At 36.7% G+C, this 16,481-nt stretch overlaps 1 protein-coding gene across 1 annotated transcript in view; it reads left to right on the forward strand.

Annotated features, from left to right (window-relative positions):
* Positions 1–16,481, forward strand: part of MND1 (meiotic nuclear divisions 1) — a 131,547-nt gene that overhangs the window by 18,374 nt on the left and 96,692 nt on the right. The window contains exons 2-4 of the mRNA XM_063458534.1: positions 169–234; positions 1,019–1,076; positions 10,271–10,419. Coding sequence (XP_063314604.1) covers positions 169–234; positions 1,019–1,076; positions 10,271–10,419 — 273 coding nt within the window. The remainder of the gene's footprint in view (positions 1–168; positions 235–1,018; positions 1,077–10,270; positions 10,420–16,481) is intronic.

Raw genomic sequence — 16,481 nt, forward strand, 5'->3', positions numbered from 1 at the left:
CGGTTTCTCAGAAACTGCAAGTTTTTGAATTACAAGGCTGCAGTGACACAATCAATGCCGAAAAATCACTTAACTAAAACAGTCATTTGGTACTTAGCGTGTCCTTTGTGTACTTTTTACTTATTAATTTTTCTTAAATTTCTCATATATATCGTTTTTCTTTTTCAGTCTAAGAAAAGAGGTCTTAGTGTTGAAGAGAAAAGAACACGGATGATGGAAATATTTTTTGAAACTGTGAGTTTGTCTTTATAAATTGCTTTATCTTTTGAGCTTGTTTATTTTTATTTTGTCACGCCAAAGGGGGTACAGAAGGAAAAAGGGTATGGGTGTTCAGAATTAACACATCTAGCACATTATGTCCATACATCAAGTTCTCTTTTTGTACAATCAAAACAGGCATTGCAAGGTTTACATCCTATATATATGTGTAAATAGGCAATGTGGGGCCCAGAACTCCCAGAGCAGTCTGGGCCCCCCAGGACCGCCAGCCCATGACAACCGTCATGGTTGTCATGCCCTGATGTCGGCCCTGTGTGTTTGTCCTCACAAGGAAAAACCACACTTGGTGTTTGAATTGAACTTTTGTTATAAGTGTTCTTGAAGACCAGGGGTACCTAAAAGATGGATCCCTAGATGTTTTAAAAGTACAGTTTCCATGATGCTTTGCCATTCTAAATGCAGCATGCAAAGCATAATTGGAGTGTAGTTCTGCAACATCTGGGGATCTACCCTTTGAGCAACCCTGCTGTAGACCAATTTATTCCAAACCTTCATTGTTTCTCACTCTTTCTCACTCTTCTGGTGCTAGCTTTTGTTTTGCCACACCAATATGGTTCTGAGTTTGGCTAATTCTGATTAACTACAGAATTTTATTTTACCTATCTTATTTTACCTATCATAATATATTTGCAATTGTTTTGTGTTGTAAAGGTTTATTTTTGTCATATAATGTTTATAACCTAAACAAGAGAATGACAACAGTGGAAGTAATTCAAAAAATGTTTTGTTTTTTTAATAGAAAGACGTTTTTCAGTTAAAAGACCTGGAGAAAATTGCCCCCAAAGAGAAAGGAATTAGTGAGTATGCACAGTTCTTGCAATCTTCATTGATAAAGTTGTGTCCATAGCAATGAAGAGTCTTTCATGTGTCCTGATATTTTCAGCAAGATGGCGAAACAGAATCAGCATGCTACAGTTAACGTCGGGATCAATTTCCACTAACCATTGAAGAGTGAATATTTAGCCCTGGCAAGTAGGAATTTGTTTAATAGCAGATTTGAATTGCTGGAATCAAGAACGAAGAGACGGACAACAACCTCATGGTCCTTTGTCTACTATTCTATATAGTTATAACCCTAATGACAACAGACTTTTTAGCTGAAACTCTGACTATATAAGGACACGTATGGCGACCTTTGACCCTCAATTGTACACTAACATTTCATGGTACAGCATAGCAAATTACCATCTGTTCTTTTTGATCAATTAGACATCCATAACTAATAGAAATATAAATAGGAACATATAATATGTAATATTCAACAAAATTCACACCTGGTGAGTGTGACATGGACCATCCAGGCATGCAGTAAAGAGCAACGTTTAAGGCCTGGCTAGTTGTAGTATATTTTATGCCCTGTATAATACAGAATTACATTTTAACTTAGTCAGTGTTTTTGTATGTGGTTAAGATACTCATGTTGATCTATATTAAACAAGAACATTTGTGGGCTAATTTCCTTAATACCTGGATATAAAGAACTTACTAGTTCAAACATTTGAGTTTTTATATCGTCTAATTTAGGACATTCCCACCATATGTGGTATATTGTGCCATTTTCCAGACCACATCTCCAGCAAATTTTTACTATGGGTAGGATCAATCTTATACATTCTAGCTGGAACAAAGTACCATCTATATATTAGTTTAAAATGGGTTTCTAATAATGATACATTATGAATAGATTGTTTCACTAATTGAGTACCTCCAACCCATTCTACAAAAGGTATAGATTTACCAATATCGATTTCCCACTTTTTAAAAGGAGGGATTTGAAAGTCCTGATCCATTAGGTCAAACAGTTTAGAAAATCTGGCGGTACTACCTTTTTTTTGACTATTAACAATTTGGAAGGTTATATAATGTTCTTTACAAATTGATTTAGACATTAGGAAGTTCTTTAGTCTTAGATATTTGAATATATCTCTTGTTGGTATGTTGTATTTCAGTTGTAATTGATTTAAATATAGTCAGCTTGTTTCCTTCACATAAATCAGAGATCTTATTTATCCCCAATTGAAGCCAGGGTTTAATGTCTAGATCTATCAATATATAACATAGGGCCTCGATTGGAGTATCATAAAATATTCTATCCCTCAAGTTAAGTTTTTATAAGTATTTTAGAAGTTATAAACATGTCATTTAGAATATTATTGGAGAAAAAATTATTCTCCAATACAACCAAGTCTAATAGGCCTAACCACACCAGAATAGGTAGTTTATATTTAGGACTACTTTCTTGTTCTATACTAAACCATGGTAAGATATCTTGATCCATATTCATCCACATTAATAACTGGGATGCTTTAAATGCTTCATAGATCTTATGTACATCTGGAAATGCTATGCCTCCTTTCGAGTAGCTTCTACGTAGTATTTCAAAAGCAATCCTAGGAGGCTTATTGGCCCAAATGAAATTAGAGAAAAGATTTTGAAACCGGTTAAGCATTTGTCTTAATTCTAAATGGAATTGCCCTAAAAAGGTATAAGAGTTTCGGTATCAGAAATGCTTTAACCATGTTTATTCTACCAATCCAAGATGGTTCTATTCGTTTCCACTTGGCTATTTGGTGTTGTAGATTGCCAAATAGGTTTTCATAGTTCGTTTGTATTGTACTGGGGATGTCAAGAGAAATGTTTATCCCCAGGTAATCAATCTCTTCTTTAGCCCAAGCTATATGGAATTGCTTAGTTATTGATTCTCTATCGACATCACTTAATTTGTAAGGTAGAATTTGAGTTTTTTTTTAATGTTAATTTTATAGTTAGAAAAGGAGCTATATATAGCTATATCACTTAGTAAGTGTGTAATTGACACCTGAGGGTTAACTAAGGTGAGAATGATATCGTCCGCAAACAGAGTTATCTTAACTTCACTTTCTCGCATTACTATTCCTTTTGTATTAATATTTTGCCTAATTAGTGCAGCTAGTGGTTCCATTGACAGAATGTATAATAGTGGGGCCAAAGGACAACCTTGCCTAGTACCATTATTAATTTCAAAGGTATCTGAGTCAAAGAAAGGATTACTATTTTTTTCTGAAGTGTTCTTATATAATGTCATAGTCTTACTCCTAAATTGGCCTTCGATGCCAAACCGGCCCAAGACAGAATCAAGGAATCTCCAATTGACTCTGTCGAAGGCCTTTTCGGCATCGAGGGCCATCACTACAGAACCCATTCGGCTTTCATTAATTTTATATATCAAATTGAAAATCCTGCGGGTGTTATCAGTAGTGCTTCTGCCCTTTACAAAACCTGACTGATCCACTCCAATTATATCGCTAATAGTATCTTTAAGACGTTTAGACAATATACTAGAGAATATTTTTATATCCGTATTGATCAAAGAGATCGGTCTATAATTAGTGATCATAGTGGGATCTTTGTCAGGCTTTGGAAATAGGTATTATTGAAGCTACCATCATTTCTTTTGGAAAAGGAAAGTCTATAGATGTCTTTGTAAACATTTCCAATAACATAGGAGAAATGGAGTTAAGAAAAGTTTTATAAAATATTGCCGGATATCCATCAGGACCAGGCGCTTTATTGGGTTTTAAGTCATTAATTGCCTCAATAATCTCTGTTGATGAAATTGGAGCATTGAGTCTTTCTAGATTTAAATCTTTTATTCTAGGTAGATTAAGGCTACTTAGAAATCTATCGATTTCCAAGTCAGTTGCTTTAACTTCATCCAGATTATATAGCGAGCTATAATAATCCACAAATGCTTTAGCAATATCTTTTGGGATGGGTATCACCTAAAATTCATTTTTTTATAGATTTATCTTTATTATAGTTTTTAAGTTTATTTGAAAGATCTCTATTTATTTTATTACTATTATGGTACCATCTTTGTTTAAGAAGTGTGAGGTTCTTATCAACTAAATCATATATTTTATCTTTAATGGATACCTTTAGTTTAATTATTTCTTCAGATAATTCTTTAGTAGACCGAGACTTCTCCATTGTTGTTAATATTTAGGAAGTTCTCGATCTCCACTGCAATAGAGTCCCTAATATAGTCAATTTTCAGAAGACTTTCATTAAGTCTCCACCTTGTCCTAGGTCTAAAGTTATCTCTAGATTTAATTTTCAAAAATATAGGGGCATGATCTGATAGAATTATAGAGCCAATACTTGTCTTAACGATGGAGTCTAAAAGGTCTGCTTTTGCAAAAAACAGGTCTATACGTGAATATGTCTGATGGACATGGGAAAAGAAGGTATAGTCCCTTTCATTTGGATTAAATATCCTCCAACAATCGTAAAGGGTATTTTTTGCAATATAGTCTGTTAAGTTATATGAATAGTTGTTTAATGATTTAGAATTTGCTGTTTGTTTATAGCTTCTATCCTTTCTTGGATCCATGACACTATTGAAATCGCCCCCCACTAATAAGTTACCACTAACTGAATCATCAATTGTTTCCATAATTTGATCAAGCAATTTTTCTGGATTTCGGTTTGGAGCGTAGATATTAACCAAGGTGTATATTGTTCCATCTATCTTAACCACTAGGAAAACATATCTACCCATAGGATCTGGAATAAAGTGTACAGTTTCAACAATATGACTATTAGAGATAAAGATAGCAGTACCCCTTTTCTTTTTCTTCTCTTCCAAGTTTGAGGCAAATACCCATGGATATTTTTTAAATTTCCACAGTCTATCTGGTGGACTAATCCAATGAGTCTCTTGGATAAAAGCTACATCTATTTGATTATCATTTAGAAATTTATGTACAGCCCCCCTCTTTTGAGGTGAATTCAATCCCTGGACATTCCATGAAACAATATTAAGTGGCATCATAAAGAAGAACATTTACCACTGTATCCTGTTTCCCCCTCCACTGGCCCCGGAGAAGAGGAGAGAGGAGGAGAGGAGAGAGAAAAAAAAAAAAAAAAAACATTTAACATAAAAAACAACAAGAGTATATACCAATACATGGAGAAAAAAATTCCCATTGGTATTCCAATAGAGTAACCGAATAGTAACCCTTTGGATAGGCCTGCCTGGATGGCAGGAGTGAGGACACGGGGGGGGGGGGGTGAGCAGGGAGTAGAGGTCACAATGGAGGTGAGTAAAGAATAAAGGTCACAAGAAAGTATATGAAACCAGTTCAGCATGAGGCTAAATATTCAGTATAAATCACAATTAATACAAAATCTAAATTCATGAAGCAAGAGGAGAAAAAAAAAAAGGAATTTTCCTTTTTCCTCTCTTATATATTTCCAATTTACATTTTCCCCAACCATGAAGCCGTCAATTCACCATATATTTCAACTATGCAAGTGATATTACTCATTAATAATATTGGTCCTGAGACGTTACTTGCCTAGCCATCAACAAGATATATCAATCAGACAAATCTCTTATCAAATTAGGGGAAAAAAAAAAACACTAATAACCAATATCCTTACCATTTACAGTGTATTTCACCCAAATAGTGAGTAGCACTAGTCTCAATAGAGATTAGTCCATTATACTTTAGTCAGATCTATAAGTCTCTTATCAATTAAAAAACATATTACCTTATGTGCATAACATTATAGTTAAATATCAATATTTATGAAAAAAGTTTCAATAGAGCCCTTATATAGATTTTTAACTTGTGTTCAAAAAATAGTGTAGTGGAATAGGGAATATACTATATTACTATGAATAACTTTTTAGACCCATATTTCTCAACAAAAGACATGATGCCTTATGTACATAGTGTTGTAATTAAGTAACAATATTTATAGGAGTTTCAATATTACCAGTATTTAGAATTTTAACTCGTGTTCAAAAAGTAGTGTATTTGAATAAGAGGATATACTATATTACTATGAATAGCCTTTCAGGCCCATATTAATCAGCAGAAAGCATAGTGCCTTATGTGTATAGCGTTGTAATTAAGTATCAATATTTATAAATGAAAATTTCAGTAGAACCAATATATAGAATTTTAACTCGTGTTCAAAAAGTAGTGTATTAAATAAGGAAATATACTATATTACTACAAATAACCTTTTAGGCCCATATTAATCAACATAAAGTGTAGTGCCTTATGTACATAGCATTGTAATTAGGTATCAATATTTATGGAAAAAATTTCAATAGGATCGATATATAGAATTTTAGCTCGTATTCAAAAAGTAGTGTATTTGAATAGGGGAATATACTATATTGCTATGAGTGACCTTTTAGACCCGTATTAATCAATACATTGCACACACTAAAAAAATTCATTTAAGTTGTGATTATGTTAGGTCCCAAGAATCGATAGCTTCTTGTGCTTCAACAGCGTCTTTAAAAAGGAATCTTTGTTCTTGATAGAATACTGTTAATGTCGTCGGAAAGTTCCATCTATATCCTCGGGGGGGGGGGGGGGAGGAGGGGGGGAGAGAATCTAATTTTTAATCTTGAATTTATAACTTAGTAGTAATACATTTTTTTTTTGTACTGTTTGTCTGTATGTCTACTTTTAATGTATTCACATAATCTAAATATTATGAATGTTTTGATAGATATCATCAACTATAGTGCATATCTATATTAGCATGGGATGTTTGTATCTTATGGCATAAGCTTGATGTGATGTTTGATGAAGTCTATTTGTTATAAACAAATGTGATTTTATGTATTTTTCAAAACTTTTCTCTGAATAAATATTATAAATATAAAAAAAAAATATATATTTGGACAGCTGGGTTTTGGGAGATAATAGAACACATTGTGCAGTCCAACAAATAATGCTGTCTTGTGAAATGACTTGATGTTTATTATATAAATTAGGAGGTAATTATGTTTCTTCAGTAGATGTTTTTGCTCTATAGTATTGGTGATATATTTTGAAACTATAGTCAATCAGATTCTGTATTTTTTCTGACATGGTATTAATACTTATGTTTAAACAAAAACCTTTATTAAAACAATCTTCAAGTGTAAATATGATAACACCAAATTTCACAATTACACTATTATTAAATTAAAACATAATGTAAAAAAAAAAAAAAATACTCATGTTGATTAACCATGGCTCTCAAACTTCTGAACTCTATCAAACCTAATACCCATAAATTAGAACAGTGGTTGTTATTGCTTCTTGGTCTAAGTTAATAAAAAAAACAAAAACCTAAGCGTTAAACATATAGTCCAAAAGGTAGGAATACAGCCTCCAATTCTCACCACACTTACAGGCTTTGGCGGGATGTGTGGAGGAAAGGGGACCTCCCTAAAACCTCTGGCTACATGCTACAAGTTAATTTAGGATCTCACTGCATCTAGGAAACTCCCATACATGGTAAAATGGGAGGAGGATCTCCTCCAACAGTGACCCAGTGGCATAAAACCATCATGCACACTAAATTGGCCACACACTGCATAGATCACATGGAAACATACAAGATGTGGATGAGATGGTACCTCACACCTCACATGCTGACCCACATCTATCCTGAATCGTCTCCAAAATGCTAGAGATGCGGTGTCCAGACTGGCACTTTATGCCACATCTTCTGGTCATGTTTGGGGTTAAACACCTTTTGGAAACTAATTAGTGAGATGATCCTCGCTGCAGCGGATACACTATTACCCTTACTACCTGAAATCTACCTCCTACACCTCATTCCCCCCCACATAGCAAAAAATGCGAGGGCCATTATCATCCAAATACTGGTTGCAGCCAAGTGCACGATTGCACAATATTGGAAATACTGGGACGCTCCTCTGATGCAGGTAGTGATAGACTAGTAAGTAGTGTAAGTAGTAGTAGTGTAAGTTAGGCAAAACTATGAGCTCTAAAAAATTGACCCACAAACTAAAAGGCACCAACCGTATTTATCACTTGGTGTGGGCTAGGTGGAATGAGAAGGTGTGGTGTCAAAAAGATCCTCCAAGTCTAGACTAAGTTGTAAAGGGTATCTGGTCGATTGTGAAGGCCCCTAGAAATCCACCGGGAAGCCCGATGCTAAGCAGAGTTCGCTTCACATGTGGATAACCTGTAACTCAGTGATGGCTAACTTTGAAATTGTTTCTGGACTACATTTCACTTGATGCTCAGCTAATCTTTAGAGTCTAAAAGCTAACTGAGCATTATGGGCAATGTAGTTCAAAAAATGTATGGTGTCAAGGTTAGCCATCACTGTTGTAACTCATTCATTACCTTAATGTCTTTGTCATTGAACATACACTGCTTAATCATACCCCCTTTTATTTTTGGCTTAGTCCTTTTATTTACCTTTTCTTTGCTTCTATTTTTCCTGCTATAAGTTATATTAAAATTAAAAATACCATTTGTACTTCACCTAGAGATGACATGTACAGGTCTTTAAAACTTTTTGTTAACTTCAGCAAATAGGTGCTGCATTTAACTGCTTGTAAGAATGTCTAACAGTACGGTCACCTATGCCAATGTGTGATATTCTGTACACTTATAATAATGTACACCCCTTTAATGGTACATTTATGTTATCACGAATAACAAAAATCAATAAACAATATTTAATGGGGGAAAAAAAATCAATGTTGAGCGACACATTCTTCAAGTCTAATGCAATTCATATTAAACACCCTCTCTAGGATTCATGGTGAAGAATGTGAAGAAATAATAAAAACAACAGTTTGCCTACAATTCCTGCTGTTTCTGCCAATACCCTGTAGGTAGGAGCAGCAGGCGGGCCTTTGATTGTGGTTGGTACTGTGCAGAAACTCCCGAGCCTTCAGTTGTACATGTGTGCTGTTGCTTTCCTGAGTTGGAGTGGAAGTATTGTTTTGCGTGCTCCCTTAAAGCGGCACTGTTATCTTCTGGGGACTTTGTAGAATTTGCAAAGGCCTCAGGCAGTGCCATCGCTGCTGAGGTCCGGTGGAAAGACGAGTTCCACTTACCAAAACCTTGCCCTTGCAGCCGCTGCCAGCTGCTCCTGGCATGTCCAATTCAGTGCCAATAGCCGACTTCACTGCCGCACTCTCGCACATGCACAAGAGTACAGCATTAAGGTCTATGAAGGATCCTGCGAGACAGCAGGATCCTCAATAGCCATAGCCAATTCCATGCAGCTGTCATTGGTGATGACTGAGGTGGATTGACCACTCTAGAGGCAGTATCCTCTGCCCAGTGCCTAAAAGTGCAGGCATAGGAAAAATACACAAGACAAAGTAAATGCTACTTTGTCTTATGTTTTTAGTTAGAAATAGATGAACATTTTTAAAAAGAAAGACAGAGCGTTTGGGAAAAGGTAAGTATGGCATGACCGTTTTGCTTTAATATTTGCACACAGTTTGGGTGGATCTAAATAGTAAAGAAACAGGTTAAATACATCCTTTATCACCACCAGAGGGTGCTTCATGTCTACAGCAATTTGTTCATATCTGAAACAGCTTGACATGGACAGTGGTGCTTTTATGGAATTTTCTCTACATAAACGTGTAATAATCAGATGTCTTTTTGTTGTTATTGACAGATTTGTTGCTGTATTTTATGAAAAGTGTGTCAAGCATATTATATATTAGCATCTCACTATTAAAAAAGCCTATAATTACTTCAGTATGAAATGCAGAGGAATTTTAAACGGGAATCTATAAACTTTATCTCATCATTCCTTTTCTTGTTGTCCTTTTCCACATCCAGCACTGATCTTTATGTAGTATTTGTTAAGCACCAACGTACTCTGCAGCGCTGTAATTTTTAGCTTTGTTTTCCCGGTTTGTAAAATTTTTCCAAATCTTTTCTTTTGAGATAACTTTGATTTTCAAATCCCTACTATTCCGCATTTTACAGTGCCATTGTGTGTGTTGTTAGCAACTCACCTGACATACCTGGGTCATAATTTCTATCCAAATTTGTCCTGTGGTAGATACAAATAGTGAAAAATGACCGACAGGCAACTTGTTTTCAGTAATGTTTTGTAATCTAGAAAAATATTTTTTGTTAGCATTTTATAATTTTATTATTGATATATAAATAATTGATCCATACTTTTACTTATTCATTGATTTATTTTACAGCTTCCATGTCTGTGAAGGAAATCTTACAAAGCTTGGTAGATGATGCTATGGTAGACTCTGAACGTATTGGAACATCTAACTATTTTTGGGCTTTTCCTAGCAAGGCTCTGCATGCCCGAAAAAGAAAGCTGGAAGCTCTGGAGACACAGGTAGTTCTATAGACTCCATAAAGTGCTATCCCCCTCCAAAGTTTTTGCATAAACTGTATTTGTATGTGCTCTACATGATACACTTGAAACTGAAAGCTATCAATGCAATATTGAGTAAAATAGATAAATAAATACATTATCTATATGGCTCTATGTGGTTCTGCATAATCTCTTCAGTTATTGAAGCTTATTCCATGAAGTAGCATTTCCAGACAATAGGTGAGATTCAGAAATTTCAGGTATGTGGAAAATAATGAAAATTGCTAATGTAATATTATTTTCCCGATTTAGACCCATGGCCGCATTATAATTGCAGCTTTTTTTTCCCCCTCACAGCAAAAAGGAATTAGGTTACAAAGGACTGCTAATTCTCTAGACTGTGTCACAAGCTACGTGAACCCCCCCCAAAAAGGGTGGAAATATAATGGTTCTTAATGAGAAAAAAATATTACATAAAGTATTAAACACTTTTCCATTTTCTCTATGGCAGAAATAACGGGTAATCTCTAGCTGCAATGGGGGGAATAGCTAATACAAAAAGTACAGGTGCTCTCTAGAATTTCCATGTACTACCCACCAGCACTTGCACATAATGGTGTTCTTGCAAAATAGCTTCAAAGTTTCTCATCCATGTATCTTTTCTGTGTCTCTTCACCACCTTCCCCAATCTTCAAACCTCTATCTCACTTTAATTGTTTAAATACACCAATACCCTTCTTAGAGATTCACTACTAGATCAATTTTTTCATTTGGTAAAATGTATGCAGCAATTCCCAGCCTATGTTTATATTACTGGTCATGTGTGATAACTTTGGAAAATATTTGTTGTAATTCCCAGCTTTATTCAACTTTTGGAGAAATACAATAATGCATCCATTATGTCCAACCTGTATCGTAGTCCCATAAACAAATGTATACATTTAACTGCATTTTAATTTTGATACAGCTTTGAATAATCCTATAAGCCAGTGCTTCTCAAATTTTGTACATGGCATTGGCTTGGAGGCTCATTCGTCACTTGTCACAGTAAATTAAAAGTGTATTAATGAATGTTAAAATACATATTGCAAAACGCCTCAATTAAACTCTTCCCAATATCAATGCCTATTCCAATCTCTGGGGACTCATTAAAATAGCATTGTGACCCGAATTTGCTTGGCCTTCTTCACATTTAAATATCCCTTTTTTATAATTGGTAAGAGCCATGGATTACAGTCCTATATAAATCAAGGTGATCATAATAAATATACTATTACACAATTATCATTGCTGAAAATAAAAATATACATTTCATGCAGTTGAAGAAATCCAGTCTCTTTGGTGTATTATATATTGACGGTATATTATTCTTTGCAAAAGCATTCAGACCCTCAAAAGTTATAATATTTTACACTGACAATGATGCATACCCTCAAATGCCCAAACTATAGTCTTCTTGTAAACTCATCTGCTTTAACCGCTTAAGGACACATGACATGTGTGACATGTCACGATTCCCTTTTATTCCAGAAGTTTGGTCCTTAAGGGGCTTAAGAGTACATTTTAAAGACAAGATTAAGTTTTCCTGAGTAGATATTTAATAATAATAAAAAAACTGAAATACGCTGCTTGCTTAACTATGCAAACCCCCTCATAATTTTTTTTTAGTCAAGACACTTTTGCCATAATAACAGCCTTAAGGTTTTTGGGGTGAGTTTCATCAAACTTTGCAAACTGACTGAAAATAGTATTTGCCCATTCTTCTTGGCAGTCCCATCCAGGTGATTCAGGTGACTTAAACAGTGCTTGTGGACTGCAATATTGAAAGAGGATTGAGATCAGGACCTTGACTAGTCCATTGTTTGTATTCTTGGTTTTGTTTTTGCGCCAACAAATTGTGCAGAGCTGTACAATAGGGTTTTTGAGTTGTTCTTTTGACAACAAGAGTTTATGAAAACACTGATCACGGACAATGGCTCATTCCTGCTCAGGTTTCATACAGGTTTTAGCTCACTTGTGTCACTATAGGAAGAACTTTAGCCTTTCGCATTTCTTATCCCACCCACAGGGCCAGTCCAGATACTTAATACTGGCAGACTCCGTCTGCACGAGAGATAAGGCAGACCCAGAGTGTTCACTTATAGGACTCTAGATATTTGCTTATGTTACCTAGTTGGACACCTAGCTTTGGGTAGCTTTGCAATATATTTATATAGCTTGTTTACAGTTAATCACATTTTGTCACTGGTGTGTAATGTTAAAATGACTAAATTTGCTGTAAACCACAAGGGGGAGTCTAATACTTACAAATAATTGACTTCTCTTAACAAACCGCATGTTTATTTATTTTTGAGAGGGGGAGTTGCAATGAGAAAAGAGGCAGGCCATATTGTCACAATGTCCCCTGTCCTGTTTAACATGTCTCTTCTAGATTCCTTAAAGTTAAACCCTCCAGAACCAGTGACGTGAAGTAGCACATGTGAAGACATGAGAAAACAAAGGACCTGCTTGAATGTTGGCATGAAATATTTATTTAAGGGACATATTGAGGCAGTTTTCTAATATAGGCCTCAATTTCTAATATTGCTGCATTGTTTATAAAATGTTTCTTTCAAAATATTAAAACATTAAAAATGATACAAAGTATAAAAGATTTATCAATATTACTAAATTAAATATGAAACAATGTAAATGTAAAATGCATATCCTACAATATTCAATCAAGTTCATAGTGAGACCCAAAAGAAAAACCTCATAGAGAGTATATAGTTAGATGATTTTTTTTTTTTAATTCTTTATTTTTGTTGTGCAGGTGAGTACAAAACATAGTCAAAACGCCACAACAACGTACATAGATGTATACAAGTTAACCGTGGCAGGAGTAGATGCACATTATTATTATTTTAGTTTAAAACAAGCTTAACATAACAGTTGCATTCGATAGAATAATCTAGTCTATATGGGCTTTGTCATGTCGAGGATCACACAATTTTAGATAGTATAGGTGACAAACCTTGGCGTGACTGAGACTACACATCTTTTAGTGAACAAGTGTAAACCACGTCCTGTCGAAGACTTTGCACCTGAGTAGTGAGATAAAAAACAAACTTTGGGATGGCTAATACTTTGCGCATGTTTAAGTTAAGATCTACAATAAACATTCCGACACTGTGCCTGGAGAATTTTGCTTTGTTAGTGGAAGGCGAACATTTCTTTATGAGTAGTGGTAAGTAGGGCCCCTCATGGAGTGCTTGCCAGCCATATCAGGTGGGTACCTGTCGCGCAATCATATGCTAGGAGCCTAATAAGTGCAGGCTGGGGCGTAATTAAAAGGCTACTGGGGTCGTGGTAAGCACAAACTGGGGATTTATTATGAGTAGCACTATATAACAACATAGTGATGCTGCGTATGGGGTTGGTACAGGCCCTGTATAATAGGGTTGTTACGGGCCTTGTATTTGGATTCCCGTTGTGGTCGTGGGCGCCCATGCAATCGTGCCGTGATAGTCCAAACGAGTCGGCACCATCAATCAAACAAAACAAAACATCAGATAAAGAACACAAAGTGAGAAAAGAGCATGAGAGATATTGTTATCAGACAATCTTGATTACTCTCGTTGTGTTAGGGTTCTCTCAGTCGTTGGGTAGCGGGCCAGGCTTGTGCCCGGTAGAAGAAGAATGCGGGAGAGCGTCCCTGTGATTTTCGTCCCGTTTCATGTTGCGGCAGCTGTATGCAGTCCTGCAGGAGGTTGTCGCGGCACAAAGATTGGTGCGCCGACCGCATTCTTCCCTAGGCTACTTGTGGTTCCAGCCGGTGGATCCGTGGTGGCTATTGCCATCCGTGGTAATCTTAGGTCCTCCAGTGTCTTTGTGGCTTCTTGTATGTTCCGCACCACCAGCGGGCCGCGTGCACCTTCTATGTGTAGGGCGCGGCCTGGGCCCCAGCGATATCTGATTTTTTCCTGCAGCAGGAAGGACGTGAGCTGTTTGAGAGATCTTCTCCAGTTCAGCGTTCCACTCGAGAGATCTGCGTAAAATAATAGTCATATCCTCAAAAGTGTAGGCTGGTAGGCCCTTGGTGGCCTCTAGGACGGCCCTTTTGTCCCTCATGTTTTGAAATCGGAGGATAACGTCCCCTGTGGCAGCTGGTGGTGCCATAGCTGGCCGTGGTATACGGAAGATGTTGTCCAGTATGACGGAATTGGCCACTTTCGGGGTTAGGAGTTAGCAACCGCCTGGCATAATGCGGAAGCTCGGCCTCTGGTACAGAGTTGGAGACCCTCCTTAGCTTTATGTTGTTTTGACGTCGCTTGTCTTCTTGTGTAGCCAGTTGTTGTTCATGAAGGGATGCTAGTCGCTGCAGGTCATGGACTGCCGCTTGTAGCTCCTCTATCTGGCGTGTATGGCCGCTAGAGGTGCCTTCCACAGTCCCAAGTCGTGTTGAGAGGCCTTTCAGATCTTCTCTTATCGTGGCCACTTCTGCAGAGATTTTACTGTGATTGGCGGCCATAAGCTCTCTAATAGCCTCCATAGTCACCGGTGTGGGAGCTGGTGCGGGCACACGTGGCCTGTCTGGCGGCAGTGGAGCTCTGGTCGGCATGAAGCTCCCTTCTCCGTCCTCTGACGTGCCGTCCGAAAAATCGGAGCATCCTCCGTGCAGGGACGCCATTGTTTCTCCGGCAGTCTCGTGGGCCTGCTTCCACATATCCCCAATGTTCATACCCAGACGGGGTTTGTCCGGCTTTTGCTTTTTTGTTTTTCTGCCCATGAGGGTCGGGTAAGTCGAGGGTGTTTGGGTCGTGATCGGGTGTCGTTTGCCGCGATTAAACACGCTTGGATTCGGGAGCTCTGCGGCCATGCGACTGTCCTCGTCCGTTGCTAGACCGGAAGCCGTTAGCCGTTATAAATATATATTGTGTGTGTGTGTATATATATATATAAAACTTTATTTTATTTGCAACATTTATAATTTTAAAATATATATATATATATATATATATATATATATATATATATATATATGTTGCAAATAAAATAAAGTTAGAAGCACATTTAGCAGCCTCATTGGCCTGGATCCATAAATAGACTGGCTAAGATGACAATCAATTTTGTTAAGTTTTTTTTTTTTTATCAATTCCCTACAAAACTCAAAGAAAATTGTGTATTTATGTGTGTGGCAATGTATTTCTAAGTATGTGTATCTGCACGTGCATTCTGGTAATGTGGGTATGTGTGTGTCAGTGTATATTAGTGTGTGAATCTGTTTGTGTGTCTGATAGTGTATGGGAGTGACCAGATTAAGTTGTGTATGTATATCTGGGAGAGCATAACGGCGTGTGTGCATGTCTGATAATTTGTATGCATTAGTGAGTTTGTATGGGTGGTCATATCTGGGAATTTGTGTCAGGTGGGGCTCACAATATGGTTCTGCATAGGATAATTTCTGTTGCCAGCTTTGCTATGAGGAGATACAGATACAGGTTTTGTGTAAGGACAGCATTTACTACTAAGATATAACAAGGTTATAGTGCACATTTTTTTGTAGTGACAGTGCTATTTAAGTGACACTCGACTGCGCCATATAATTTGCAACTCTTTGAAATGGTTATGGTTTTAGTTCCCAGGAGGCTGTCTCCTCTTTCATTTATAAACTTTTAAATGTTATAACAGTGAATCAGAATTCCCGAGTGTCTGCAGCTCAGCCCCCAATCATAGTATAGCAAATGAGAGGTCACACTCCACCATATCTGTTCATACCAGAGATCGTGGGCAGTGGAAGACTGAGCACTCTTAGCCTATCGCTGGTCACTAGCACTACTCAGGCAGCACAGAGTGGGTGGGCTTCAGAGATCTTATTTATTTTAAAACATTAAGAAACCGTTTAAGAATGAAATGGGAGATGGTGTCTGTAGACTCTAGGCACCACAACTACTTTAATGAGAACCAGTAGTGCTTACATTGTTCCTTTACATCGCACCGCCAAACCACACACATCTCTAAAACGTGCATTACATCTGATTTTTGTTAGACTTTGCCCAGCTTAATTTTACCCTGTAAAACCACTATGGAGGTATTTTTTATTT

The sequence above is a fragment of the Pelobates fuscus genome, chromosome 6, assembly GCF_036172605.1.
Source record: "Pelobates fuscus isolate aPelFus1 chromosome 6, aPelFus1.pri, whole genome shotgun sequence".
In the NCBI taxonomy this organism is placed as follows: domain Eukaryota; kingdom Metazoa; phylum Chordata; class Amphibia; order Anura; family Pelobatidae; genus Pelobates; species Pelobates fuscus.